General features: G+C 39.7%; 1 protein-coding gene across 3 annotated transcripts in view; it reads left to right on the top strand.

The window, feature by feature from the left end:
• NTRK2 (neurotrophic receptor tyrosine kinase 2) overlaps window positions 1-27,961 on the top strand; it is a 196,123-nt gene that overhangs the window by 131,327 nt on the left and 36,835 nt on the right. For 2 of the 3 annotated variants that reach the window (XM_030237198.2, XM_009097988.4), the window contains 3 exons: window positions 14,486-14,616; window positions 20,215-20,387; window positions 23,859-24,093. In XM_030237198.2, coding sequence (XP_030093058.1) covers window positions 14,486-14,616; window positions 20,215-20,387; window positions 23,859-24,093 — 539 coding nt within the window. Of the gene's footprint in view, window positions 1-21; window positions 756-14,485; window positions 14,617-20,214; window positions 20,388-23,858; window positions 24,094-27,961 lie in introns of those variants that run through there. The other variant, XM_018922996.3, reaches the window with a different exon arrangement.

Here is a 27,961-nt window from a genome sequence, read left to right as displayed (position 1 = left end):
GAGTTTCTTTCTCACCAATAGGTGGAAACTGACAGCCCGGTTTCTCAGGTGACACAAGGAACGGTTCTGCCATCCCAAATGAGGCAGGAAAAACATCACGCAGAACAAGGAATTTTCCATAAGAAACTGTACCATAGCAACTGAAAAAGACGTTGAAGCACATTACACTTTCTCAGCTTGTTGCAACCTGTGCTTTGATGCAACAGGACATCAGAAAAGTGAAGACTTGGGTTTTTTGTTTTTCTTTTACTCACTTATTTCTTTGGCCAGGAGAGTGATTGTTTTAACTGGTGATGCTTGATCATAATGAATTTATTGCAAAATTATGTAACCTTTCCACATCCTTCTCCAAAGTCTGTGCCAGAGCTTGTGCTCTGGCATGGATTGTCATGCTATAGCTGGGGAGGGAGAGGGAACTCCATCTGCAAACTTCCATAAGAGATCACAAGCTTCTGAAATTGTAGGACAACTAACAAAATAGGATGCAGAAATATTTCCAACAGGCACAGCTGTGCAATATGCGGCATTAAAATAAAGTTGAGTCATTAAGAAGTAGTGATATAGAAGTTAGCAAAAGTTTCTGTCTTTTTTTTTCTAAACATATCCCAAATATGATTATCTAGAGTAACAGAAAAAAAAAAAAATCACTGTGCAGAAAAAAGTGGCTTGTGTTGGTTTGGATATGGACAGATTCTTTCTGTATTAGGCCTAGTATTTATGTAAAATATTGCATAAAATCTTTAAGGGAATTCTTTGCAGGACAGATGTTATCTTCCTGAGCAGGTATAAAACACTGTTAAGAATGAAGAAACATGATTTAAGGACCTAAAATGCTTAAGTGAGAAAATAGGGGGATACCTCTCTAGCACTACTAGTCACCTGAGGTCTGGAGATCCCCTTTCTTTTCAACAGTAGCAGCTTAGTCATCTTCCTTGTCTTTCTATATTTTAGAGTTCACCCTGCACCCTGCCCATATTTTAGCTCTCCCCTGTGTTCCTTCTCACCAAATTCCGCAATGTGGATCATCGTCCCCTTCTGTATATCTGCAGATATTAATTAATGAGTGGAGAGCTGCAGCACGTAACACACTTTCTATGTGTGTACTCTCTTCTTATTCAGTCTCACAGCTTGTTCATTTTGGGAGGTATTTCTGTGGTAAGACATCCCTTGTTTCTGTGAGACTGTTTGTTTCAGGTTCCCCTCAGTGTCAGTGACAAGTCTGTCACTGATTTGGGAATGTTATGTCAGAATCCTGCTGAACTGGACTTGAACTGGACTTGAACTAAAAATGCTGGAGCATGATTTATCACAGCTGTGCTTACCTAGGGCTTTCAGCAAAGTCTTTATGTGAAAACACAGTTCTTTTTGAACAGTAGCAAGGATAATCAAGATTTTTCAAACTGCTTCCTCATAGCTACTGTCGTAGCTTTCAATTTGGTAAATTATGGAGGAAAATGCCTTTTAAAATATTATTGAGAAGAGATTTTTCCTAAAGATGTTGTTCCAGTGCTTAGCTAGAATAGCCCTCATTAGGATGCAATTTACCATTTTCCCCAGTTTCCACAACAACTGGCATTGCAAAAGACTGCTTGGCACAGTATGAAGGCAAATGATACCCGTAGCCCCTGTTCAGAAATCTTCATTTGTTTACATCTATGAAGGTGTGGAAAGAGAGTTATTGCAAGTAGTTTTGAAGTGCTGGTTGTGGCATGTTAACCCCCAAGACCTGTTTATTTTTATGAAGGATAATACATAAAATACTGTAAACTAACAGCATAAAGATTGAAATAAGCAAAGAATTAGGGCACAGTTAGCAGCAGACCTCACATTTATTTTCCTTTGTTCATGGCAAGTGTTTTTTGTTTTTTTTTTAATGTGTCTTAAATTAAGGGAATGCTGTGGGTTTCTTAATTGCGTTCTTCAGCAGTTTCTCTTTGTGACAGTTAATCTGGAAGAACCCCACTTGTTTTCCCAGCTCACATTGTGTGAGTGAGGATTGCTTTCATGGCATACAAGACAATTCCGAATGCAATGCAAGAGAAATAGTATTGATTTAAATTTTTTTTTTTTCTGAATGTATTGCTGATTTATTTTATTTTTGAGTGCATTATAATTCACTTTAAGGAGGCCTGAATCAGTAAAATTACAAGGAAGTATTTGTTGCAGTCATACTCATATCTAAAAATTTCCCAGCTGAGGTTATGTACTTAAGATGGCAGTGAGGAGTTTGTGCCATTGTTTTCAAAATATACCAAGTAAGAATTTTGATGAATACATAGCTTATGCTTTATAGCTTTGTCACACTATTCAAGTAAAAAATAACTAATATTTTTTTAAATCCCCACTACTATTATGAAACATCTAGGTATGCATTTCTGGCCTTATTTTCGAGGTGGGGAAAACAGTCATATAGGGATTCACTCAGCAGAAGTCTCATAAGAGTTGTTTGCCAAAATATTTATGATAAATACCTTTTAATCTGTTTGTGTGTGTGTGTGTATGTGTGTGTGTGTGTGTGTGTGTGTGTGTGTGTGTATCTAGTCCTCAGATGCAAACAATGTTGTCTCTGTGTAATTTCTCTGTAAGGAAAAATGAAAATCAGTAATAGTTATTTTTTGCAGTTAGAGCCTGTTATATTCTTGGAACATATGGCTGAATTACATTTCTCTTACTGAAGAAAATGTTACAAGAAAAGGAAGAATAAATATGACAAGCAATGTTGAAAGAAATGCACTAGTCTATAAGTCAGTTTAGAGTTGTACATGTGAAAACACTAGAAAAACTACCCCACAAATTCTGACATTGGTTTGTAAATAATTATGTTACCTTCTGACCCTTCCTCCTCATTAAAATTCTGAATGACAGGCTAGAAGCACAGAGGCCTGGAAATTGCCTAAGGGCCGTTCTGTGGATGTTAGACTACCAAAAGGCAAAGTATCCCTCTGGTTTGACAACAGACTCCAGACATGTCCCTCCTAAAAGCAAGTCTGGGCTTGCCCTCCTGCTGGTGGTGGTCTTGCAGGAGGCAGCCCTTCACAAACACTGCCTGTAAAGTGGTCTGTTAGGCTACCCTGGTGACATCTCGGCTTCATTGTTTTAGCCAGGTGCACACCAGGGCATATCAAGGGACAACACCCGTTTCCTTGGCTGCATCTGTCAGTTCAAGCAGCTTGAGACAAGAATTCAGCCTTTTTACTGGTAACAGTAAAAATCACGGCAATTTTTACTATTTCCTTTACTGGTAAGCATGTGGGGTACTCTGCCATTACAGTACAACAAATGTGGCAGCTGTTTGTGTTAGTTACTGCTGCTTGAAATGTTTCCCAAGTAGGTGAGTACATAGGCAAACTGATAGTTGTTGCTCTGGGAGATAACTTGAACTTCAGGAGGAAGGGGAGAAAACCCCTATATTTTGCCTATCTTAATTCTGTGCAGGCTAAAGTTGCTGTAAATATCATGGTGTATAGTTGCTGGAACAAAACAGTTTTGTTTTTTAAGAGCAGTAGTCATATAGATGCTGGGTGAGAAAAGAACCTTTCTGGTCCATGTGTTTCTGGTGTCTTGCAGAGACTGCCAGAATTACATTTGCATTAATTTCAGTCTATAACTAGTATTAAAGAAGATTCAACTGAAAGTACTTTCCAAATACAAAGAGCACAGGGGATAAAAAGAACTATGATTTATGGCGACATCAGCTTTTACAGAATATCGTATGTGTATACTAGTTATCAACATAAAATGAACTGGTACTAATTGGGCAAAGCTGCCAACTGAGTCTTGTTATAAGTGTAACAGTCAGGTCACATTCATTATACTGACATTGTATGTCAGATCCTGAATAAAGTTCATTCAGCCGTTTCTGCCGTTCTTCTTGTTTGCCCTGCTATGTATGTGTGCTGCCGTCAGTGAAAGTTCATGTTTCGGCAAAGACTGGGTCTGTGTGCTTTGGGAAATATATGTCTCAGGTGTCTGCACAGTGGCCACTTCTCCAGCAGCAGCATGACTGTGGGGGGGCATCCTTCGATTGAATCACGCCTGGTGTTTTCCTCATTCATGAAAACTGACTAGAACAAAATGTTCAAAGCTCTTTCTTTTTTCCTTTCCTCTTCTTTTTTTTCCTCTACTCCTTACTGTCTTTCAGTTCCATGCCTCAAAAGGCTGTAACTGAGTTCATTATTGTGTGAGAAATCAGCAGTAAACCTCTATGCATTTTGCTTCATTTGGGCAGCTCCTGTTCCTTAGTGACAGCTGGCTGGCTCAGAGCACTATAATTATCAACTCAAAACCAAGATGCTTTTAGGTAGTGAAAGCATATTGGCAGAGACTGAATTTGTCCTCAACCTCATCATGGGCCACAGCTTTAAAAGACCCATTTGGTGGTGGATTTTTGGCACTGTTGGTACTGGGGCTCTGACAGTTTGTTATCACACTGGACCCTGTGGGAAACTGTTGTTATCCTAAAGGAGTATATGTCTCTGTTTTTCATTAGCTCCTGACATACTGTATAGTTAACTTTTGATCAATGTATCTGTGTTCATTCTCTTTCTCTAAAATAAAATTTTATTGATGTGTGGGAGGGGATTTATATCTGTTAGTGAGAATTTACAAAGGCCTTACTTAAAGAGAGTCTGAAGGAGCCCTTGCTGAGACCAAACAGACCTGTGGGTTTGTTGTCTGCAGTGGAACCAACACATCTCTGATGCTACTTTAAACACACCTCCATTCAACAGACTGACCACGGGCTGGCTGAGTGACTGGTGCCTGGCTGTCCCAAGCCATGGGGGCATACTGGGCAAGGCATTGCCTGTGATCCACTAAAGGACAAGTGGCCCTGGGCTGTATGTTGTGCAGATCAGTTGCAAGGAGCTGAACATAATGGGGACTTTTTGTCTCTCACCAAATTTGTTTTAGCAAAGGTGTAGTATTCCTCCTTATTTGTCTGAAATATGCAGAAACATAATTTCTGCTGGCAGATTATACAATCAAGAGCTCAAGTGGATGAAAAGAGATTCCTTATATTCTCTGCTACCTGTGTTAGCTAGGTGTATCTGTTTTCATGTTGTGTGAAAATAACATGCTGAACCAAGACAGAAGAGGAAAACATGTGACTTTTTTCCTGCAAGAGAAATTACCTGGGAAAGCCCTCCTGTTCCCACTGACAAGTCACAGTTTTCTTTTCTCACTTTATCATGGAGCAGACTGGGTTTTCTATTAGGACAATTAGAACAGGCACTCATCTCACTGCTATTAAAAAAAAACCAAAACCTTTAATATTCTCAAATCTGGCTGGGCTGTAGTTTAGTGTAGTTTACAGATAATGTCCAAGTAGGAGTACCACTGTTTGCTTATGCAGAGGTAAATGCAAGGAGCATGGTACAGTCTAATTTGCATCCTTCCCTAGGACTTGGGAAGGTTGTCAGACCCTGAAGAATGGTAAATCACCCAGACTGTAGAAACATCATGGCCTTTACATAGGAAATAATTTGTTTTTTATAAACATGTACTTTATTATATTAGTCCTTTGGAGGATGCAGGAGAGAAGAATCGGGTCAGCAGAGGAGGTGATGTGTGGTCTGCAATACGCAATACGACCTTTTCAAACTTGAAAAATTAGCATGTGCTATGCTTGTGTGGAAACATAGAAATTTTTTTCCCACTGCATTTATAACAAGACAAAAGAAAAGTCATCTTTTCTTTGCAATTGTTAGGGCTTTGATCCTGAAAAACCCCCAGCATGTTCAGTCTTGCAAACCCTTTGTGAATCCATTTTGTTGACCTAAAAGGGAAGTCTTGCAGGTCTTGTTGTTTGAAGGTAGTGCAATGTAATAATCTTCTGACTGCACTGTGACTGCTGTAGAGGTATCTGTCACAGCCCAGTAATAAAGATGAATTTTTTTGGGTGTGCCTTGCATACATGTGCTGCCAATTACATCATAAGCACTGGAATTCTGAAACAGTTGCAGGGCCAAGGGGAAAATGCCCTATGGGGACAAAAGCCTCTGTGTATGGCATGTTAGAAAACAAAAAGGTGTGCCAGTCTGGCAGGGAAACAAAAGCAGAGAAAGTATCTCACCATGGAAGAAGGCAGAAATGCTGAAGGACAGCAAGCCTGTAAAAGGGAATAGCTGCTTGTCTAGGTTTGTTCACCTTTTATGATGTTTTGGTCTTCTCTTCTGTCACATGGAGCTTGGGCAGTAAAATGCTAACCCCCTCTATGCCCCCATAGGACAGGGGGTGAACTGATGTTCCTGCCATCTCAGAGTGTAAGAAGACTCGAGATGTTCTTACTTCATTCTGATGAGTTTGTTTTTCAGTAAATAATGTGGGGTAAGGAAGGTTTTTATAATTTGGTTGGAAGGAAGATTTTGTAATTTGGTTGCTTGCAACATCCAGAGTCTTTAGCTGTCATTTGGGGGTCCTTCTCAGAAATGGCTAAACCCTTTACTTTTCTTTGTGTTTAAAGACCACTTACGGCAAAATCCCGGAGAGAAGGAGGTACCCACAGAATCCTAAGAGCAAACAACCATGTATCAGCAAAGCCTTAGCTGTGTGCAGTGAAGGAAGCAGGCAGAGTCTGAGCCTTGTGCTTAGGGGAAGGGTTTATTTCTGTTGGCTAAAAGAAAGCAAAGCATAAGGTAAAAATGTGTAAGGTTCAGGTTTCCTCACAGAAAGCCACGCAGTGTGTTGTAGCCTGATAGAACTGTAGAAGGAATTGGAAAAAAACTTAAGGGTAAATAATTTGCTCAAAAGTGATCTATAAGACTGGGTTCTGTCATGCTGCTATGATTTTTTCATTAATATTCCCTTTTCTTTCTATGCTCAGTAAGCTTCAAAAGAGCAGACCTACCCATGTAACATGGTTGATCAGATGCTATGCTGTCTTTCAGATAGTTCAGAAAAAGGTAAAGATTGAGTATGTGCTTAACTTTTAAAAAGGGAATAGAATTTCTATCATGAGCCAAGCATATAGTTAATTCTTTCTCAAGCTTGAAAGCTCCATTTGCTTTTCATATTTAGTTTTGAAAGGCCATCAGTAAAACCCTTCTGTACTCCCTCATGCAGAGCTGTTACCGATAGGTAAAGCTTTATAAAGCCTTACCTAGCAGTAACAACAAAGAGCACTCCTTTGCACCTGCCTGAGGTCCCTACATCGCTCATTATTGCAAGACAGAGACACAAAATTATTTCTTTTTCCTTTTAAAATTAGAAGAGAAAAAGCAAAGCAATGTAGATCAAAACCACTGCAATCTCCTTTGAATTTCACCTTTTTACCCATTTACTCTGAGTTTGAATGTGGCTCATTTCTGCAGGTAGTTTCATTCAGGTCCTACTTCTCAGCCGGGCATCCTGGGATGCCCTTCACACTATGTCTGTTTCTGAAAATAGAGATAAAAAAGAGTTAATATTTAGAAGACAGTGTGTTCATTGGCCCTTCTCCCTCTGCAAGTATCTATTATATGAGATATGCTACATGGTATTTTCCCATCCTTTGCCAAGTATTCCTATTTCTGTAATACAGAAGATTCCTAAAGATTAGCATCGTGAGGAGGGAAAGGATTTCCAAGTCTGAACGGGAAGGGTGTTCATGCTGAGATCAATGTCTCCAGTTAAATATGAAAGACAGACCAGATTTGCCCCCATAAAATAATACTAACAGGTTTTACACAGCAACTCACGCACAATAACCTCTAAGTTGTATGATGATTAACCTCTTAGAAGAAGTGCATTGAGACTAGCATTTATAAATTAAGTGTATACATATCTGCAAAGGCAGCTTTTGTCAAAACTCCAGCTCAGTTTTTTTGCCTAAAGCTGATTTACCATACTGTGCTGAAAAGCTTTTAGTAGGCTGGAACCATCATAGAAAGAGAAATGCAGGATGATTAATATCTGATACTTTTTCTGAAAACAGCCAAATTAAGCTTTCAGCTATTCTGATATATCCCAATTGTTTTAGCATGCAAAAGATCAGTTTTAGCTTGCTAGGGCTTGAGGGTCTTGTGCACCTCAGTTTTATTATGCAAGGGCAAGTTTCTGTATAGATAAACTGTTTATTTTTTTTTTTTTTCCATGAAGGGTGAATTAAGTTCATCAGACTCATGCATTTAAGACAATTATAGCTTTTTTATTAGAATTTATTCTTGAGTAATGCTTATTTGAATGTAGGGATGTAATAAATTATGCCATCATGGCTATCTATAGCCAAGCTGACAGGATCTTGGTCAACTAAACAAAATAAATTACTGTAAAAAAAACAGTAAAGTAAAATGGCTCATGAGGAATCAAGTAGTAGCACCAAAAGACAGTAAACACATGTGTTTCAGACCGAGAAGAGACATGCCAGCTACAGCAAAATGAGTTTACAGTGAACAAGATCTGTGGTGCCCTTGCTGCTCTGGGCAGGTGAGAACTGGGCACCCTCCAAGGTGCTGCAGCACTCTGTTACAAAAAGATACCTAATTCTAACCCAGGAAAATAAAAATTCTGGGGTTTAAATATATGTCCTGTGAGGATTTAAGCTGTAAACAAAGCAACTGAAAGGTTAAGCTGCAGCAATCACAGATCTATTTGATTTACCACATGTAACTCCAGAAAAGTAGGAAATAAGTGCCTGGGAATTATGCCATTCCTCTGACAGTCACTTGTTTGCCTTTCATAAATGCCTCCAGTCCTTCCAGGAAGATCACTTCTTGTTCAGCCTGGCATTAGATTCTAAGGAAGCTATCCCTTCCTTAAAGCCCATTTAAGATCTAATGCTTGTGAGAAACCTGACAAATCACTGATGGCCACCCAAGAGATAACTGGTTTACAGCTCTTGAATGATGCTGTGGTTTTTTTCAGAGACACAAAACAAGACTCAAAGTGCTTCAGAAGCTGGACTTGCACAGGTGATGTGACAAGGCCCAAGTGCCTTTCTGGCCTTATTGTTCTGTGAATCCTCTCTACTCAGTTTTCTATAGCTGGTAGCAGCCAGCACCTTTCATTTAGAGCAGAGTACCAAGGTACTGAGAGGAGATTTTCTGTCAGCTTATTTTAATTCTGTTGAAGTGTGAGTTGGTTCTCAGCTGTGGACTACTATATATATGTATACATAATGGGGTGTGTGTGCTTGTGTGCCTGTGTGTATACATATATATGTATATATGAACATTTATATATATATACACACATATACATTAAAAAAAAAGTGTGTGTGTGTGTGTGTGTGTGTGTGTATTTAGTTTGCACCCACAACAGCTGGGCATGAGCCTTACATGAGCAACTATTGCTGCTACATTGCAAAAATTAGACAACAATACACTATACAAAAATTCATACAGGATAATAGGTAATGAATGCTGGATGGGATAAATGTGTCAAACACTCAGAAATATACAACTCACCTAACCTATTTCTGCATCCAGGGAAGGCTGACACGTTAAAAGGTTAAAAAAAAAAAGGCTATTGTTGGCTTTTATTGCCGTGATAGAGAGTAGATATCTCAATAAGCCAAAATTTCTATTCTGGCAATAGCTTGTAGAAACTGAAGACATAATCTGCATAATCTGATGGCCATCAGTCTAGACTTGCTGCATGCTCTTTATAGTAAATTCCTATCCTTCTGCTATAGGATTACAGCAGAAACTTGTTTTTTTTGTGAATGGCAGATGCTGTAAAAATTTGATACACTATCTAAACAATCACTTGGCCATTTACACCTGTATTTTTCTAGCAAGGTCTTAGAAATAGTTCAGTCCACAATTGCAATAGAAATAGTGGGAAAAGAGAAATTAAGAAATTTGCAAAACTTTTTTTCTGTGGGACCTTGTGTCACATCACAAGCTGAGTCCTTCCTATGACTGCTTTTTACTTATGCAGCTGTGGTTATCATTATAACATCACCTTACCTGGTTTCCTAGCATCTTGAAGGTTCTCATTCTCTTCTCAGAGTCTTGGTACAACAAATTTCTTCAGAACTGTCCCACATGTGCACCACTAGCAAAATTTAGAACAGTATCCTCAGAAGCAGACACAGCAGATAATTTAAGGGTGTGGAACACAAAGGGATCTTACAGTGTTGGTAGTTCAGTGAGCAGTAATGCCTGTCAGCTGTTGTCTGTGTATTGTCCAGCAGTGAGTCCATGGTTCAGTCTCAGAGCCTGAATCTCATTGCTTTTCTCATGAGGTAGATGGGAATACATTTGAAACCTTCAACATTTGTGATATAGTAATTGGGTGAGGTCTTCAAGATGAGACACTCACATGAATACCACATAAGTATTTCATTTTTGTGCTCCTTAGGAAGTAAGGACTTGAAAGGACTAATGTAATCCATGGATGTAAAGAGATATAGGGGGCTGATTTTATGGTTTTATCACAACCTTGTGGTGATGGCTTCCAGTAGGAAAAAAATCAACTGGAAACAACTTCTTTTAAAGGGATATTTTAAAATTTTCAAGAGAAAAGTCAAGACAGTGGCTTGTGAATTGAAGAAAATGCTTTCCTGGGGGAAGGAACTTCTGTCTCTTTCCCTCACCAAGAAGTACAAGAAGGGTGTTGATGGCATGTGTTTAATACCAAACCTGAAAAGGCTACTAAAACTATCAGAGAAAGTCCCCTAAAGACAAAGGCAGGGATATGCAAGCCAGACAAGTTAATGATTAAGAGACAAAGAAAAAGGCATTCATTTTTATTAGCAATGAAATGATTGCGCATGAAAGCAAGTGGATAGTTCAGATTTTCAAGTCAAGACTGACACAGTCTCTTTCTGGAGGCAGTCTTCTGCCATGTGCAAATAATTTAGCTCAATATTATGCTCCATATAGTTTAGAAGGTCAGCCTAGATAGTATAATGGTCACATATGGTGGTAAAATGCTAAGACCTATTGTTTGTGACTGAGGGGAAACACTTTCAATCTGTCACATTTAATTTTTTAAATATGGGCAAAAAATGTAAATAATTTACGCTGTATCTTGCTGTCCCTGGCTGGATTAATTAATATCCAGCTCAGGGAATTCAATGTGATGAGGTGATCTTGAGTTGCCTGTTCTGCTGGAACTGATTCCAGAATGTGGTGTGACCCTCTCTGTTCAGCCTCACCATCAAAGGTAGGTTACCTAGGGAGTGCAGACCCACAACTGGAAATATGTATTGCATCATCTCCAGAGTGACATACTGCCTGCCAGTGAGTGAAATACCTAGTGAGATACTTCTGAGACCATGAGATGAGGAGAGAGACCTTTTCTGTAGTCGTACTTCCTGTTGTCTCTGGTTCCCTGAAGTCATCATGGGAGACCCCTGCTTTTAAGGATATGGCTATGTAGGTATTATTTTAACTTAGCCTCTTTTCAGCATTTACCCTTCTTTGTTTTGTCTTGCTTCATATTTTATAGTTCATTTCTCTCTGAAGTGTTTCAGCTCAGTTTGGCTTTTAGCTTAATGAAGCATATTTTTTACAGTTATCAGTTAAGGTTTAAAACCAGAGAATATATGGTCTTAAAAGTACAAATGGCAGGTCAAATGCAATTGCCATTTAGAATCAAAAGAGGAAAATACATAGCTGTCATTTGAGTGGTTGTGTACATTTTCTTGTGAGACAGTGTTATAAGATGACTTCTTTGTTGATGTCCTCTTTGGCCAAATTCTGCATTGTTTTTTCAATGTAAATCCAGGATAATCTCTTGGACTTTAACAGAGATAATTAGCTTTATCCTGATAGTAACGGAAAGCAGATTTTGCCCTGAAATTTCCTGCTCAAATACCCTCCCACTTTAGACAGTGTCATTATGGCTGGGGCCCTGAATGTGCTAAATGGTTTTTTTCCTTAGCTTAAATATCCATCCCATCATATGTGTTTGATTTACTTACATTGTTCTTACATTTAAGCTCTGCCCATTTAGTCATACTTATTGTTGTTTTTTATTTGTTTGGTAACTCAGCACAGTTCAAAAAGATAACAGGAATGGATAGAGCATAACAAGTTACAAATACATTCTGTTCAGATCTCTTCTGCACCTTGCTGTGTTTCAGTTTTTACAGTCTGGTTTATGGGATGGATTGTTTATTCGATTGCCTGGTTTATATGAGTGTTTAACAGCAGCTGTAAGTGTACAACAGAGAAGTATCGAGTGTGGTTTTTATTTATTTTTACTCTATTGTTTGTGAAGTCCTCCAGGAACTTCACAAAAAACTTCTTTGTACTTCTAGGCCAAACATTAGCAGTATAATGGGCTCAAAATGGAGAGGAACCACACAAAATTCAGACTGTCTTCATCATCGAGGCGGAAAAAAATTAAAACTGCCTTTGCTGCCTATTCCCTCTGGGAAAGGAGCAGAGGCATCCTCCTGGCAATACTAGTAAAGCAGAGGGAAAGAGAACTCCCCAGGAGGCAGTATTGGATGGCAAGTTTTTTAGGGGATGGGGGGGGTAAGACTCATTTGTTATCAATCATTTTTAAAGCTCAGGTGATGAGATGTGCCACACTCTGGAGCTCAGGAGCCATGCCAGGGCAGCAATCTTTCAGCTCTGCTGGTCTACCTTGTGAGCAGTATTAGCAGAGGCCAGAGATGCTGGTTAACCTGTGCCCATGGGGAAAAGGTGTGTTTTTGTTCAGGACTATCTTGTGCTGACTACATTTTGAGCCTTTCTTGCAAAGCCAGTGCTGAGGAGGAAATGAAAATAAAAAGCAGCTTCATACTGACTGCAGGGGACCTGCTAAGATAACTGGCCAAATAAAGCATCACCATGACAAAAGTTAATTTTGTGCTAGACCAGTATGTGACAAAAGTAAAAAATGTAACTACCGTGCAGTCTCATTTCATATGAACCTAATGGGATGTGTGGCCTCTCCTAGAAGGCTTGGCACTGGAAAAGGCTAAGAATATCCCCCCTGCCACCACCATCCGTGGGGAAAGCAGTGAAGCCTGGTGAGCCTGGTGGGCTGTGGGGAGAATCCAGTCTTCCCACTCCATGTGCAGGGCACAGGGTCCTGCTTGCCCTCTGCCCAGGGTCCTTCTAGCAGGTGCCAGTGGATCTGGTGGAGATCTGCTCCTCAGACGTGTGCCCACCTCAAGACAGCAGATGTGTGCGGGATTGCCCTCTCTGGAGCCTGCTCCAGCACCAGATTTCCCTCATGTCCACACACAGGGATAAGAGGTGTATTTACATGCAGTGTGCTCAGGTTAAGCTGCTGAAGGCTTAGGGTGTGGGACCCACATTTTCTTCTCTTGTAGGCTGTGGTCCTTTTCTCCAAATGCTGGTGATAGGAATAGGGACAGGCTGTGCCGTTTCTCCCTACTAATGTTATCATCAGCACTCCTCCTTTAGTCATGGGGGCAAGGTGGTTTTTGTATAAGTGGTCAGCTGGTTTGGAATAGGCATGTGACCAAGTGTGGAGGCAGGTGTCCGTCTGCATCTGGTTAGATCCTAAATCATTGGCAGGATTCAGTCCTGGTCCCTGCAGCTGAGCAGCCAAGGTGAGATTTTCACCCTTGAAGAAGCCAGCCTGATGCCTGTGCACTGCCATTTAATTTGCTGTGTTTAGAATTTAAGTTGCAAATGGGCTTCTTCCAGGCAGGGTTAAATTTCAGCGTTTGCAAAGACAGCTAAGTGCACTGAGATTAAAATCATCAGCAGATGCTGTCTGGATTGTACAGTTTCAGCAACACAAGCTGTCCGCCCCATTGGCAGCTAAACTGCCCTTAGAACTGCTTTATTTAGCTTGAACATTGTAAATTGATAATGTAGACTACAAAATTTAGTACAGTATTTTAAATATTAAAGATTTTAATGGAAGCTTTTGCTGAAAGGAGAATGTAAAATAAGTCAAAAAAATGTTCCTGGTCTTCAGTGTTTGAATCAATTGATTCTGGGCAGCAACTAACTAAGATTCTGTCCACTATATGGACTAAAACCTTTGTCCATCTTTTGTTTTTTTCACTTCAGATCAATACTGTAAATCCTGCTTGTGAGAAACATGCAAAAGCAGTGGCTTACTTACAAGTAGTAAGTAAACCAGACTGTTAAGTTGTATTCAGTTCAAAGAGGACAAATTTGGTTTTCTTAGAGGACAACTTTGGTTTAGGTTAATTTTAAAACTTTTTTTTATTTGAACAGGAGAGTTCTGCTATTGTTAAAGGTACAAAAGTAGAAAGGTGTGAGAAAGACTTGGTTTGTTTTCTGAATCACTGTCTTAATGTTTTTTAAAAAGTAGCATTAGGTCTTAAGCATGCTTTGCAGCAGTTATCCTAATATGATGATAAATAGCCTGTTCCCAGGTGACTCTTAATTCCATGTCTTCTTATCCAGAAAATGCCCTACCCTCCAAATACAAATGTGTAAACTCAGTCTTTTTTTGCAGAAAGTGGTAAAAACTGATGTATGGGCTCTTTGATTCCTTCCCTACTTTACAGGCAATCCTATCTCCATGTGGCTGTTAGCATGGGCTCCATCCCATCCTGAACTTGCAGCTCCCTTCTGACCTCTATTTTGTCTTCTTTTCACAGTTGTGCATCACATCAAGCGCCACAATATTGTTCTTAAAAGAGAACTGGGAGAAGGAGCCTTTGGGAAAGTCTTTCTGGCAGAATGCTATAACCTGTGTCCTGAGCAGGGCAAGATCTTGGTGGCAGTGAAGGTAAAAGAGTCTAGGGTTACCATTATTAGTTCATGGTTGCAACTAATGCTGTTTTATTTGTAAATGATCATATTTGCCTATTCCATAATCCAGTGTAACTGTTCTGGGGCTCACAAGGGTTCACAAGGCTCTTGGAGTGTTAAGAGAATTTGGCATTTGATCTTGCTGTGGATTATAAAATGAGACCTGAATCATATAAGGAAAGGGAAGAAACAGATTGCATCACAAGGGGGCAAAATCCTTTATGTCTGAAGAACAGTTAGTGAAAAATAATGTCTAGGTTATAAAAAATGCATGTCATATATATGTGTGACTAAAAAATATTCTGTTACTAGCTAAGTGAATAGGTTATGTGTATAATTACTGGGCAAAGAACAGCTTTCTGTTTCAGGACTGTGCCATTCTTTTAGTGAGCAACCGAAATTGTCTGTGGGTAGTTTTCATTCATATAGCTTGGAGACCAAGGCTGCTTCTCAGCACAAAGCCCTAATTTTCCCCCCAAACTTCAAAAGCTGAAGTTAGCTGTTGACCTCTGCTGTGGATGTAGCTAGAAAACAGTATTGGTGAAACTACATTCTGAGAGTTTGAAAACCTTCCCTGAAAACAATCTCTTATCTCCATCTGTAGTGTTCTGCCAAAAACTAAACAAGGTGTCCAGCATTCTAAATATCTCATTAAGTGCAGGGGAAATAGATGTCCAGAATTTGGCCTATGCCAAGTGACCAGAAAATAATTTTATCTGACAGGTCACAATTAGGCAACCATGTGTGCATTTTGGATGAAACCACATGGTAAAAGAAATCATGTAGATCATCTTTTTGAATTTGGAAACAAGAAATAACAGTCTTGAATCTGACAGTGGAAAAACATGAAAGGAGAATAGTCTTGTAGAGTGTTCCATCAAATATAGCTTTTTGAGTTTGCCAAAACCTTATAACTCAAGGTTATAAGCTTTTCGATACTTGGAGTAGTTCAGTCATGTTGACTGGTGAGGAAAAAAATTAGGCCCTGAAGGGATATAGCATAGACAGGAGAAAGCAAGAGATAGAAGATGACAAAACTAGATCTGAAATAATTCTATACTGTATTTTGGTGGTTACAATGGAAATGGCCTTTCCTCTATCACTTTAGGGAATTGCTTGATCAAAGCAAAATTAAAGTATTTCTATTCACTTGCTCCTTTTGAAAGTCCTGTCTAAATGGAGCCTAGCACTTCTGCTGTTAAATGCTGCGCTGCACTTTCTCTCTGCTGCTCATTCTCAGTGTAAATCAAATGGAAGGGTATTCAGCCTTTAAAGGTACATATGTCTCCATATGTAGACCTTGATGACAAATCTATGGATTTTCTGGGCAACTTGTCATACTATTTCGGCTTTTTTTTTTTTGGTTGTTTGGTGGGGTTTTTTTACCACATCCGCTCTTTATACTGTCCTTAATGAGAATGTTTCAGGCAGCTGTGGGAAGAATTACCTCTGAGAACAGGTTATTCCCATTTTATGTTTCTGTCATTGGCTCTTAAAGATGTGACTCTAGCTGTTGTCACAGAGCAAATTTTTTGGTGAACTGAGCCACAAAGTATTGATCCTCACATAACTGAGGGGTTAATTGCCTGATGCTTGTCTTCTTCACTGTGGTTACCAACCACAGATAACAGGCATCCCCCAGCCGCAGAGGAGATTGAGGGAAGGAGACTCCCCTGGAATGCAGAGAGCTATCCTGCACTTCAGTGTAGGATGGTGTCTGAAGTCCATCCCTGAGTTAGTAGTAGAGGAGCAGACCTGGAATCCAGAAGCAATGAGCAGCTCCATCTGACACACAGCAATGGCTTTAGAGAGCTTCAGCACTATGGGTAAAACCAGAACACACCAAACACTATGAAATAGATTTGGTGAGCCTGTGCTTGCTGAAATAGGTGCTTGCTGAAGAGTAAGGTAGTGCCAGGCAGATTTCAGCACCAAGGAGGCACATCCTCAACCATGCAATGGGGGTCAGGTTGGCTCCCTGTGCCTGCCAGTCGCTGGAAAACTGTATGGCTCATCCCTGGCCCCGAGCATCCCTCCTTCTAACTCAACATGTTCCCTTCTTATCAGTCAGCTGGTATCCAAAATGCTGAGGTTGCTGCAGCAAATTATTTAGGAGTTAAGAGGCCCAGAAAAATCTGTGAAGATAAAAAAGATCAGGCCTAGCATAAAATACCAAAGAGCTTTTGCTCCTTTAAAGAGGAGAAAGGCAATTTGTTTTTGGTTAGTGTGAGCTTTTTGGAGGTAACACAGAGTGCTTGGAAATACTTTCCGTAGGACAAAACCTGGGCATTGGACTAGCATTGCCCCCCATAGCACATCATATCAGGCACTTTTAGAGAACAGAGGTGGATAAAGGAAAAATTACTGTTTTCTTGAGGGCCCAATTTGCTGTGTTTGTTCAGGCCTGGCTCAGTACTGTCTCCTCATAGGGTTGAATCCCCAGGCATAATCTCACACTAGTGTAGCCTATCCAGAGCCGGAGGTAAGGTTGACAAGGCACAGGTTAGCAGCTGCCTCTGGCTCCCCTGGGAGGTTTTGCTCAGCTAGCAGACTGCTGTGTGTGTCAGATCAGAAACTTTTCCATGGCACCTGCACAGGAAAATCAAAGATTTCCAATTCTTCAAACCTTCAGTTCTGGGAAGACTCAAAACCACCCCTTCATTGCTTGAGGAGACTTACCAGTCAGGTCTCATATGCTGATGGGAAGCAGTAGCAATTATTTTGTAGGAGAAGGCTGAAACAGTAGTAAGCAATACTAGTAGTCATGTAGCTGCCTTGAGAGTTTGGCAACCAAGTCCAGCTGATGTTGGTGAAGCCCCTGCATCCTCCTGCTGTTGCTCTGACTTGCCCATGAAGGCAGCTCTGTGGTGTCAGAGTGGCACAGGTGGTGTCAGACAGAGTGCTGTCGAGGTTGGAACTCACTGCAGAGCACAGGGCAGCACAGACCACATGGAGTGGCTGGAAAGCACATGTGATTGAATCTCAGATCCTACTTGGGAAAACCTCCTGTCAACTGGTGAAAGTGCTTTGTATGCAGAGCTTTGGCATTCTTGTCAGTAATGATAATAATAATTAATATGTCTTTCCTTTCTTTGTGCTCTTAGGGTTTTATTTTGGTTTTTTTCTTTTTTTTTCTTGTACTGAGAACAAGTTAAATGCATTAGTCAATGTCATTTCTATGTAAATTCTACATACTTATTAATTTTTTTACCTTCCAGTCTCCTCCTTGCCTGACTGTGCCAGCTCTCTCTCATACATTTTGTCTATTCTGTGCACTGCATGAAATAATGAAAAGGAGATTTTGCAATGGTGGGTGACAGAAATTCTAGTCAGCCCATGGTAGTAGAAACCCTGCATGAGTTTCACCTGAGTTTCAGACTTTTCTGCATTTTGCTGTTTGACAGAAAATGTGGAATTGCCATGGTAACTGCTCTGTCATATGATAATTTTGCTGTTTCTGTGAGATAAAAAGCATCTTCTCAAATATACAATATGCCATCCTCACAGGACAGAGCAGTCAGCATTTTTACTGTCTTTCCAGGGAAAGAGCCTGCTGGAAAGACGATCAGAGTCTGCTTCTTCCTGGCAGTTTTTTTCCAGATTACTGTTATTTAACAATGGGTTTTTTACTAATTGTTTTTCTAATTCTCTTATTGAGAATAATTACAGTCCAAACACTTAATATCTGAAACTACCAGAGGAAACTCAAGTGACAACGGAATTATTACAAGTGATTTCAGTATGTGTAACATACACTGGACTGTGGGTTAGTGCTTGTTCATGTTATAGTGTCATCCCAGAGCCTGGAAGTATTGGAAAACACTTCAGTTCCAGTCCTCGCTCAGTTAGATGTGATTGTGTGTAGCCCTTAGTGGGAATTTGATGTCCATGATACAGCTGTGTATACTAACATATCATGACTAGTGGAGCCTTGATGAAGCAATATCCTTTTTGCATAATTGGTAAAGCTTATGGAAAAAAGGATTCTGCGCCTGAAGGCATGTTAAGATTCAGAAGTACATTCCTCAGGGAAGGGACATCTAAGGCACGAGTGACTTCTGTTTCCTCTAGGATCCACAGAGGCTGAAATCCACAGGTAAAAGCCCCTGAACTTGGAAGACAGCAATCCATGCTGCCCTAGTCCTTGTCCCCCATCAGAATTTTAGTATGGTAGCTATTCAGTTTTCAGGACCCAGGATTGTGGTATCACAAGTAAAGGATGTGTTTTTGCCAGCAGTCACCTTCTAACCTCTTCTTCACACATGCACACATATAATACTAGAAAAGTGGACAGAATTGTCCCTGTTGAAGAAAAAGCTTGAACAAACCAGCAGACTACTGCTGCTAAAAACTCATTTTGTTGGCAGAACAATTGGACAGTATCAACTTTGTTTCTGTTCTGGTGAGTGTGGTTGGTCTCATGCTCTACATATTAATTCAGGATAGAAAATAAAGGGGCTAGATGGCCAGGAAAAAGGCATCTTTAGTTAAAACATTGACAGTACTTTTGTGTCTTATTTTCCATTTTATTAAACCTAGATATTGTTAGAATCCAGAGGTACAGAGACCAGACAGCAGTTTCTGTGAGGAATAAATCACATGTGTGAATGTTAATAAATCGCCATCTTTCTGTTGTCGTTTTAGAAATATTTTTTTAATTAGTATAGCACAACCATTGTACCTCTTGACTACAGAAACTATTAGTGGTATATTGATAATTATAATTATTCCTCATTTAATTGGTGTCAGAACTTGCTTTTTTTTTTTTTTTCTGTGCATGAAAGTGTTTTATTGCTCTTGAAATGTGGTTTGTAAGGAGAAATCAGAAGCTGTCTATGTGTGACAGTTAAATTAGTATTATTTTAATATACAACATTTAAGCTTCCTATTTGATCCAGTGATGCCCCAGAATTCCTCTGCACATCTACTTTCCTCTGTGTCTATCACTTTAGGATTTGACCTCCAGTTACTTACACATATGCCTAATCTTAGTCATGTGAGTAGATTTACAGAATTTCAAAGAAGTTTTTGGCTGAAACCTCAGGTTATTCTGGTCCAGGGACATTTGTGTAAATCTACCTGCCTACCAGAGGGACTAACATCAGCAGTACATAAAGAATGCATCCACATTACCACCATGTATTTTAAGCAAGCGGAGTTACATTTTAAAGAAATAATAAGAGAGGTAAATACCAGCAGGATACTAGGGGTTGCTTGAGTTAAATGCTCAAGGATACAAACCAGCTGTGTACTAGTATATTTTTGGGATGAGATCAGTTTATTTGTTCTGTGTTTGGAAAACACTTGTCACTGCAAGAGCATGAGTATTCATACATTCTCTTACAAGAAAACTGTTTGTTTGGGATAACATGTGGCAGGAGAATGAAAATTGTACTGCCATTACTTAATTGCACTTCAGGATCACATCTGCATTTCTAAAAGAGTTATTTAGAAAGTACTTCCTCCATTCTCCATGATGTACTGTGTCCTTATCTTACCCTTACAGGGCTATCCCACATATTTCCTACCTTCTGTGAACATCTGTCCTTCCTTATATTTTCATTTTCTCCACCAGACGCTGAAGGATGCCAGTGATAATGCCCGCAAGGACTTCCACCGTGAGGCAGAACTGCTGACTAACCTGCAACATGAGCACATTGTCAAATTCTATGGTGTCTGTGTTGAGGGTGATCCACTCATCATGGTCTTTGAGTATATGAAGCACGGAGATCTTAACAAATTCCTCAGGTAAATCTACGAACATGTATTGTGATCCTGAGCCAGAAGTGGGCAGAAAAGGTAGCTGTTACTTAATGTACAGGTAGCTCTACTTAATGTGAAATTAACAGCTACCCCTGGAAAAAGCTGACACCTAGGAAAACAAATTGTATGACTCTTGTCTTTTGTACTGGGATGTGGGGCTCTGTTTCTTTGCCTGTTTGGAAGTACCATTAAATCAAGCTTTGTACCAAAGAAATATTGTATTCTGAAATATTTGGTTATAAATCCTACAGTAGGAATGATTTTCTTACAGCCTTTCTGGTAGCACTTGGAAATCCCACTGAACACCTATTGCTACCTGTAGGCGTCAGAGAGAGCTTCTGAAGTCTAACCCCTTTTCTCTTCCCTCCTCTCAGTGTTTTGGAAAGACTGCTATAAATCTGAAGCAAGGAAAATGTGAGCCATGGAAACTTCTGCGCATTGGAAAAAGCTACACTTTGGGGTCCAGATTAGGGCTTTATCTCATAAAGCTGTTCAGGAATGTGCATAGGAAATTGAAATTTGGCAGTAGAGCAATTATAAATAAATAGATGATACATAAGGTTCACAATAATAGATAACTTATGATCCAAGAAGTTATGAACAGAGGCCTAATGTATGTGCCATTTCTACCAGCTTGCACTTTTGGACATAAAAATAAACAGTTAAGAGATGGCATTTGCTTTATGTTAAAAATGTAAGAGACTAGTCTTTCAATATCTACTGTGTAATTTTATCAATAAATATCACAAAGGTATTTCAACATAGAGAGGTCTTTCCTGCTAAAGATAGCTAGGGGTACCACCATTTTGGAAAGATATCTCTAACAAAGCTGTAAAATAAGCAAAATAGATGTCTCATTAAATGGATTAATATTTTCTATATAACTAAAATGACTATGATTGCTAATGCTGCCATTTATGCATTTTTTCATAGCATATGTGAAATGAGTTTGCTGTCTTCCTACTACCTCTTGAAAAAGTAGCCACACCGTAAAAAAAAAAAAAAAAAAAAAAGACATCAACCAGCATCCTCCCTTGTTGGCAGGGCTAGCAGTATTGACAGAGAAACTGGGATCTGAACTGGAGATGCAGAACAAACACTACTACTCTTCCCAAAATGGTTGTCTCTCTAGCAAAGGATTTCAATATACTTTGGAATTAAGGGCATTTATGTTTCTCTGCTTGGTCTTCTGCTGTGAATCAGGAGAGAACTGCTGTTTCCCTAGATGCCATCCTAGTACATTTTCAGAACACTGAATTTCCATTAGAAGAAGCCATATTCTCAGTTGATGAGAAATAATTTCTTATTCCATAAGAAATACTTATTATTCCTTGATTATTTTTTTTGGTTGGCTTTTTCTTATGTTTTAACTCTGATTTTGAATTATTGTACAGAAAAGTATTTTAGCAGACAGTATATTTCCTACTTTAAGGCTTTCACTTTTAAAAAAGCTATTAATCAGCCCTTGTCTTTAGAACACAAAATGATTATGCTGGGACAAGCTATTAAAGCTAAGCTCCAATTTGTCATTCCTCTCACATTTTCTGCAGCTTGTGCTGCAGACCAGAGGTTCATAGCAGAGTGGGCTGTTCCATATTCCTTGCCCTGCAGCGCCACCAAAGGCTGTTGGGGAAAAATTGATCTGAAAATTTAACCCAAATGAGCCTGGCTGCCTGCACGCAGCCCAAAGCCTGTTCGGATCTAGGACTAAAGCCTCAAACTCTTGCCTGCCTGGGGCTTGGTCTGTGGACTAGTGGATGATGAGGCTGCAGAGAATATCTGCCAATATCCCTGGCTGTTGCAGACACTGAAAATCACCTCATTTATGGCCAGCGCCAAGTGGACAGGCAAGCTGGATGGAATGTTAGGAATAATCTACAAATTCCTTTAGATACAGACCATGTCCTCAGGGAGACTAGCAAAAGATGAAATGTTCTTTAGTTTAGCAGCTCAGAGATTAATGTCTGAGAACACTTATTAAAAACATCCATGCATTATAAAGGCACAGAATTTTTCAATAGGAATTTGCTTGTGAGTTTTAGTTGGAGATTTCACGTCCTCCCCTTTATTCCCACCCCCATTAACCTAGACCAGACGAATGGCTGCCTGTGCATACCCTGTGGCAGAAAGTTGCTTTGCCTGGTACCAGATACAATGATGGCAATGCTACACACTCCCCTTCATTTCTTTCTCACATCTGTCACTTTGCTCATGAAATTCTTCCCTTGGGGCAATTTTAATATCATATTTCTAATTGGTAGTGTCAGATTTGATCTCACAGATTTTGATTAATTTGAAAATCTTTTCCAAACTCCTTTGCCCTTACCCTTGAGAAAAATTATGGCCTCACCTCTACTGAGGAGGAAAGAGAAGTGGTCTCTTTGAAAGAATAGTTTTTAGAAATGGAATAAAAAAAGGGCTTTTGAAACCACAGAAAAATCAACTGGATGGAAAAGGATATTTAGAACATTATAAAATGTATCAAATGAGTAGTGATTGCCAGATTACCTCATTGATTCGATAAGTATTAACTAGTAGTTCTTTCTGCAAACATTGCTCATATGAATGTTTATATCTGCATCTTCAAAATACTGGTATGTACAGGCATACCAGGGCTCACATAGTTGACTGGTGAAGCTCACGTGACCCAGTACTTCGCTGGGCTTTCCTAGTGCAAAATATCTCTGTTTTTGATGAAGTGCATACAAGTATTCTCGTTAATCAGTTGATTGTTGCTTCTCAGGGACTTGCTAGGTCTTGAAAACCTCATATTTCTGAAGCCGTTTTGCTTTTCCAAGTAGTGCATATTTTGTGTCCTCTTCCTATTGTCAAGAATTCCCGTCTCAGGCAGGACTCAGCCTTGGTGATGAAATAAGCAAAAATTGTTTTCTGCTGTGCATTTGGATAGGAAATTAGAACCATAAATTTGAAATTGCTGCCCATGTTTCTCAAACAGAGAAGGAAGTTAGTTCTTTCTTGTTTAAGAAAAGATGGAAGGGTCAATGCCCTGTATCTCTGCAGAAACTAAGGAATGCCAGTCACAGGAAAAGTGATGCTATGCATGCCACTTCATTGCCTTTCCCTCAATTGTTTTTCAGTCTTACAGAGTGATAAAATTTTTCCCTTGGTTCCCAAGCAGGTTCGTTTGTCAGCCTTTCTCCAAAAATGATTACTAGAATGGAACAGGAGAAAGGTGATGTTTTCTGACAGATGGGTACTATTGTGAACATATATGCCTTATTTCCTTGAGTAATAGATATCCTGTTTGTACTGCTCTTCAGACCACCTATCTTTCATCAATGAAGGAAAACAGTAAATGAGAAAAGCCAAGACAAAAAATTTTCCCGATTTTTATAGCTCTTTTGATGGAATTGTGTGGGCTGATGCTCACTAATGCCTTTCACTTCTCCACCTTACCAGTGGCCAATCAGTTTATCAGATTGTGTTCTGGTGCAGGGCACATGGACCAGATGCAGGACTGATGGCAGAAGGCAACCGTCCTGCTGAGCTGACCCAATCCCAGATGCTTCACATTGCCCAGCAGATTGCTTCTGGTATGGTTTACCTGGCATCACAGCACTTTGTGCATCGGGATCTTGCTACCCGGAATTGTCTGGTTGGTGAAAACCTACTGGTGAAGATTGGGGATTTTGGGATGTCTAGAGATGTGTACAGCACAGACTACTATCGGGTAAGTGAACTGCTGTAATAAGTAATAAGTTAGGTCTTCTTCAGTCTTCTTACCACATCAGTGTGACTGATCTGCTTTTATACTTAACCATCTGTCTGTCAGGTAATTTAGAGCCTAGCATATGGAGAACCTGGTTCTGAATTAAAAGGTTTTGGTAAACTTGGAGAATTAATCAGAGTAGTCTGTCATGTTTTGTTGTTTATGTATGTTGGGTTTAGATTTTAAATCACAGAAAGGTCTTTTTCTCTGGGCGAAAAATTTTGCACGTTTGCTTGGCATAAGTGAAGAAGAAACAGCAGAGAAAAATGGTAATCAAATTTGGCCTAACACTTTGAAGCTATTAAAATATGTTCTTAACTACTGCTAAGAAAAATGGAAATGGTAACTTTGAGAAGCAGTTGTATAATGCATCAATTAACTAGAGGAAAAATAAATACTGGTCAGCAGTAGTGACCAGTTGCTTTACTCAATAAGAGATTAGGTGAGAAATTTTGTATACTGAGCACCTGAAAGCTTTTCCTGCCTTAAGCCAAGGCTTCTTAATCTTGAAGAGCTCTTTGCAGAGGGTAAGAGTAGCCCATTGTTCTTTTTCATTCTGACTGTTTTCCCTGAGCTTGGTTGCCATAAAGTGCAATCTGAATTTTGCAAAGGCCTTCTGAGATTGCTGGGCTAAACAAACTGAGTGCGTTAATGTTGCTGTTGATGCAGTCTTTGTGCTATGTGGTACGTCATGTAGTTGACACCACATGCTTCTTGCTATCACATTTGTAGTTTCATGATTGGAACTGAACCTGTTTGTGGCTTGGGGAAGCTGATAATTTAAAAACCCTAGAGTTTATCCTGTAAGGTAATCTCATCATCCTTATCCTGTAAGGAAATCTCTTCATCCTTAAGCACATGTTTTGTACCTTCCTCTCTACTCCTTATTTCTTATCCTTTTTTCATTATTATTTTCTTAGCCAGTCAATTTGGATTGTGTTATTAAAGGAAAGTGTCACCTCACTGTCAGTATTGGCGGGATGCCTGGGAAGAGATTGTCTCTGCATCTGGCTAAGGCTGGACAGGGTAGAGGACGCTTTTGAAAATTATTGTTGAATGCTGATTCACTCAAAGGCTCATAAGTAACTGTTAATTTATTTTACAGTTTACTTAACTGTAAATGTTAACTGCTGATTTTCTTTCCTTTCAAAGACAAACCTAGTATTTAATAAACATATGACCCGGATTCCTCTTATATATTGTTTTTTTGAATACTGGCACTCTGAGTTATTTTATATTATATTACCAGTCAACTATTACCAGTCAGCTATTACCGGATGGTAATAGCTTTCTCTGTGTTTTAAAGGACACCATCAAACAGAAACAGAGGCTAAGGTTTCTTGATTTTGCCTCTGATTTGGCATATTGCATTTTTGCACCACTTGTTGGGACTGAAGTTGTGTCTGTGTTCCATACTTCAGTGTTTACCATGTTAGTCGCTACACTGAGAATGAATGTGTGTGCAAGACAGTACATGTTTCCAAAGGCAGGTACAGTCAGAGGCAACATTTTTGAACATATACTTTGGTTATTTTTGGGAAAAAAAAGTTACTCCCTCTGCTGCATAAAAACTACCTGCAAAAGGGGATAGAAACTCAGTAGTCATGTGGCCTTCCTGGAGACAGCTGAGGCTTGCCTCAGGCATGTGATGGTGTATGGACTCTGGCATCAGTGTACCTGCTCATGTACATCTGTGTTTATTCTTCGAGTCTTGCACAAACTTAGAGCAACACCTATGACCCGGAAAAAGCAGGAGTTCAGGAAATCCTGGGTAACCTGGATAGTCCTTGGGAACCTCCAAAAGAATCTCATTTAAGAGGTGCATTGTATTTCCCACTGTCCCCATACCAGAATCACTCTCTTCTTTCCTTCTTCTCTCCCTTATCTTCACTTATTTTGAGGTGAAGGAGGGCTTCTGGGAGGTCCAGGGTGTAAAAAAGGGGAAGGAAGAGGCAGTAGTGTGAAGAGGGTGCAATCATTGATGTGAGAGAGGGAACAAATAATAAGGTGGGACAGGTAATTTTGAGAGGTGTTAGTGAAAGACAAAAACGCAAATGAAGAGAGAAAGAAGTAAACAAGTGTCAAAGGGGATGGTGTAAAATAGCATAGCCCCATCCAAACTGGTGGTATAAGCTTGCAGAGTGATGGGTGGATATGAAACTTTAAGCTGGGAAGTTGCTCGTTCTACACAGTGGAAGGGCAGAAGAAGGACAGAAGAAGGACAGCTTCTCTGGAGCCTCATGTTCCAGATGGTTTCTAATTAGGGCAGAGGAGGGTTAGAGCTGCAGCCTGCTATGCACCATATTTCACAGCTGATAAAAGTGTGAAGTTCCAGTTGAGTCTGTGAAGTTTTGGCCTGCCCTTTCTGGGACATATGTGGGCTGGTCAGAGGATGGTCATCAAAAAATCAAGGCAATGATGAATTCCCAGATGGTTGCCTGGGATTAGGCATCCTTGTCAGGCCTAAGTCAGTGATAACACTGGAATGGCGCTGACGTACCATACCTAATTGCTTATAGCAGGCTAAGTCTTTTTAACTGGTCAGGCTTAATCACTCACAGAGAAGCAAATCATCCCCAACCCTGACAGCTTTATCTGGTGCTCATTGGAGAGATTTTCACAATTCCAAAAAGTTCTGCAAGAAATGGTTCATCATTTATGGGGTTTAATACATTGGAATTAGGGTTTTTTGGGGTTTTTTTGGAGCCTGCCACTCAGTCATGATGTTAGATTTGCCCAAGATGATTATTTATAGCTTGCTTCTGTAAGATAAGGATGATCCCAAGTCATTGTGCACTGTTAGATTTTTAATGACATTCTGCATTGAATCAGTTCAGCTGTTAAGAGATGCTTCAGGGAAGAGTGGGAAAGAAGTAACCCTTGGACTGGGAATACATATGATATGTGGCCCTGATTGCACAAGCTTTCCTTTTTTCTCCCCCTTTCTTTTTTTCTGTCTTTTTCATCATGCAGGAATCTTGAAGGTGGGGGAAGTCCTGATGTACATGCTAGCATCCAATGCATCAGCAGGAGGGTTTCATAGTCAGATCCCGGGGACATGAAAAAACTGTGATGATTTTTCTTAACCAGAAATGCTCTACACCCCAGGCCAAAGTTAAACAACTCTCAAGTAATTGGTTTGGTTTGTGAGCCAAACAGCTCTAGCAACACTGCTGAACTGCAATCCTTATAGCACAAAAGATCCTTTCACAAAGTTATTTACTTGGAGAGCTTAGGTCTCAAGTTTATTAGGGCTTTTATTTGATTTGCTGATAGCTGGGGTTTGCTGTTTGATTTCCTACCCTACAGGTCAGGGTTTCCTTTCTTACTCTAAGATACCCAGGTAATTCTTTAATGTAGCTTTCAGTGCTTTTAAGTGCTGACACTGAAGCCTGGGAAGAACTGCTTTGTTGTTACTTGTTCTTGAATTCAGAGATAATATATCAGGGCCTTTTTAGGCTTCCAGTTCATGTTTGCAAGTGATTGCTCAGTTCTTGGTCTTAAAATAATTTCAGTATTTTTTAATTATAAGCAAAAAGCTTGAAAAAAGTAGAAGTCATCTTATCCCAGTACTTGGAAAAACTTTACATGGATATGCTTTAAATATCCAGCCTGGTCGGATATTTAAAGCCCCATCCAACTATGGGCTTGAGCCCAGCTTTGGGAAGAAACTGTGATCTCACCAGACTAAGCAAGAGCTTTGCCATTACCTTCATTAGGACCAGAGTTTCACCCTTCCCCACTTTTATGTCTGTCCAGTGCAGGACAGACTTTCTGTTTCTTATTTTAGATTTATGGAGCTCAGTTTTGTAATCCCTATTTAGCTATT

Source organism: Serinus canaria, chromosome Z, assembly GCF_022539315.1.
Source record: "Serinus canaria isolate serCan28SL12 chromosome Z, serCan2020, whole genome shotgun sequence".
Lineage (NCBI taxonomy): Eukaryota > Metazoa > Chordata > Aves > Passeriformes > Fringillidae > Serinus > Serinus canaria.
Note: the sequence above shows the minus strand (reverse complement) of the source record. Positions and strands in the feature narration are given on the sequence as shown.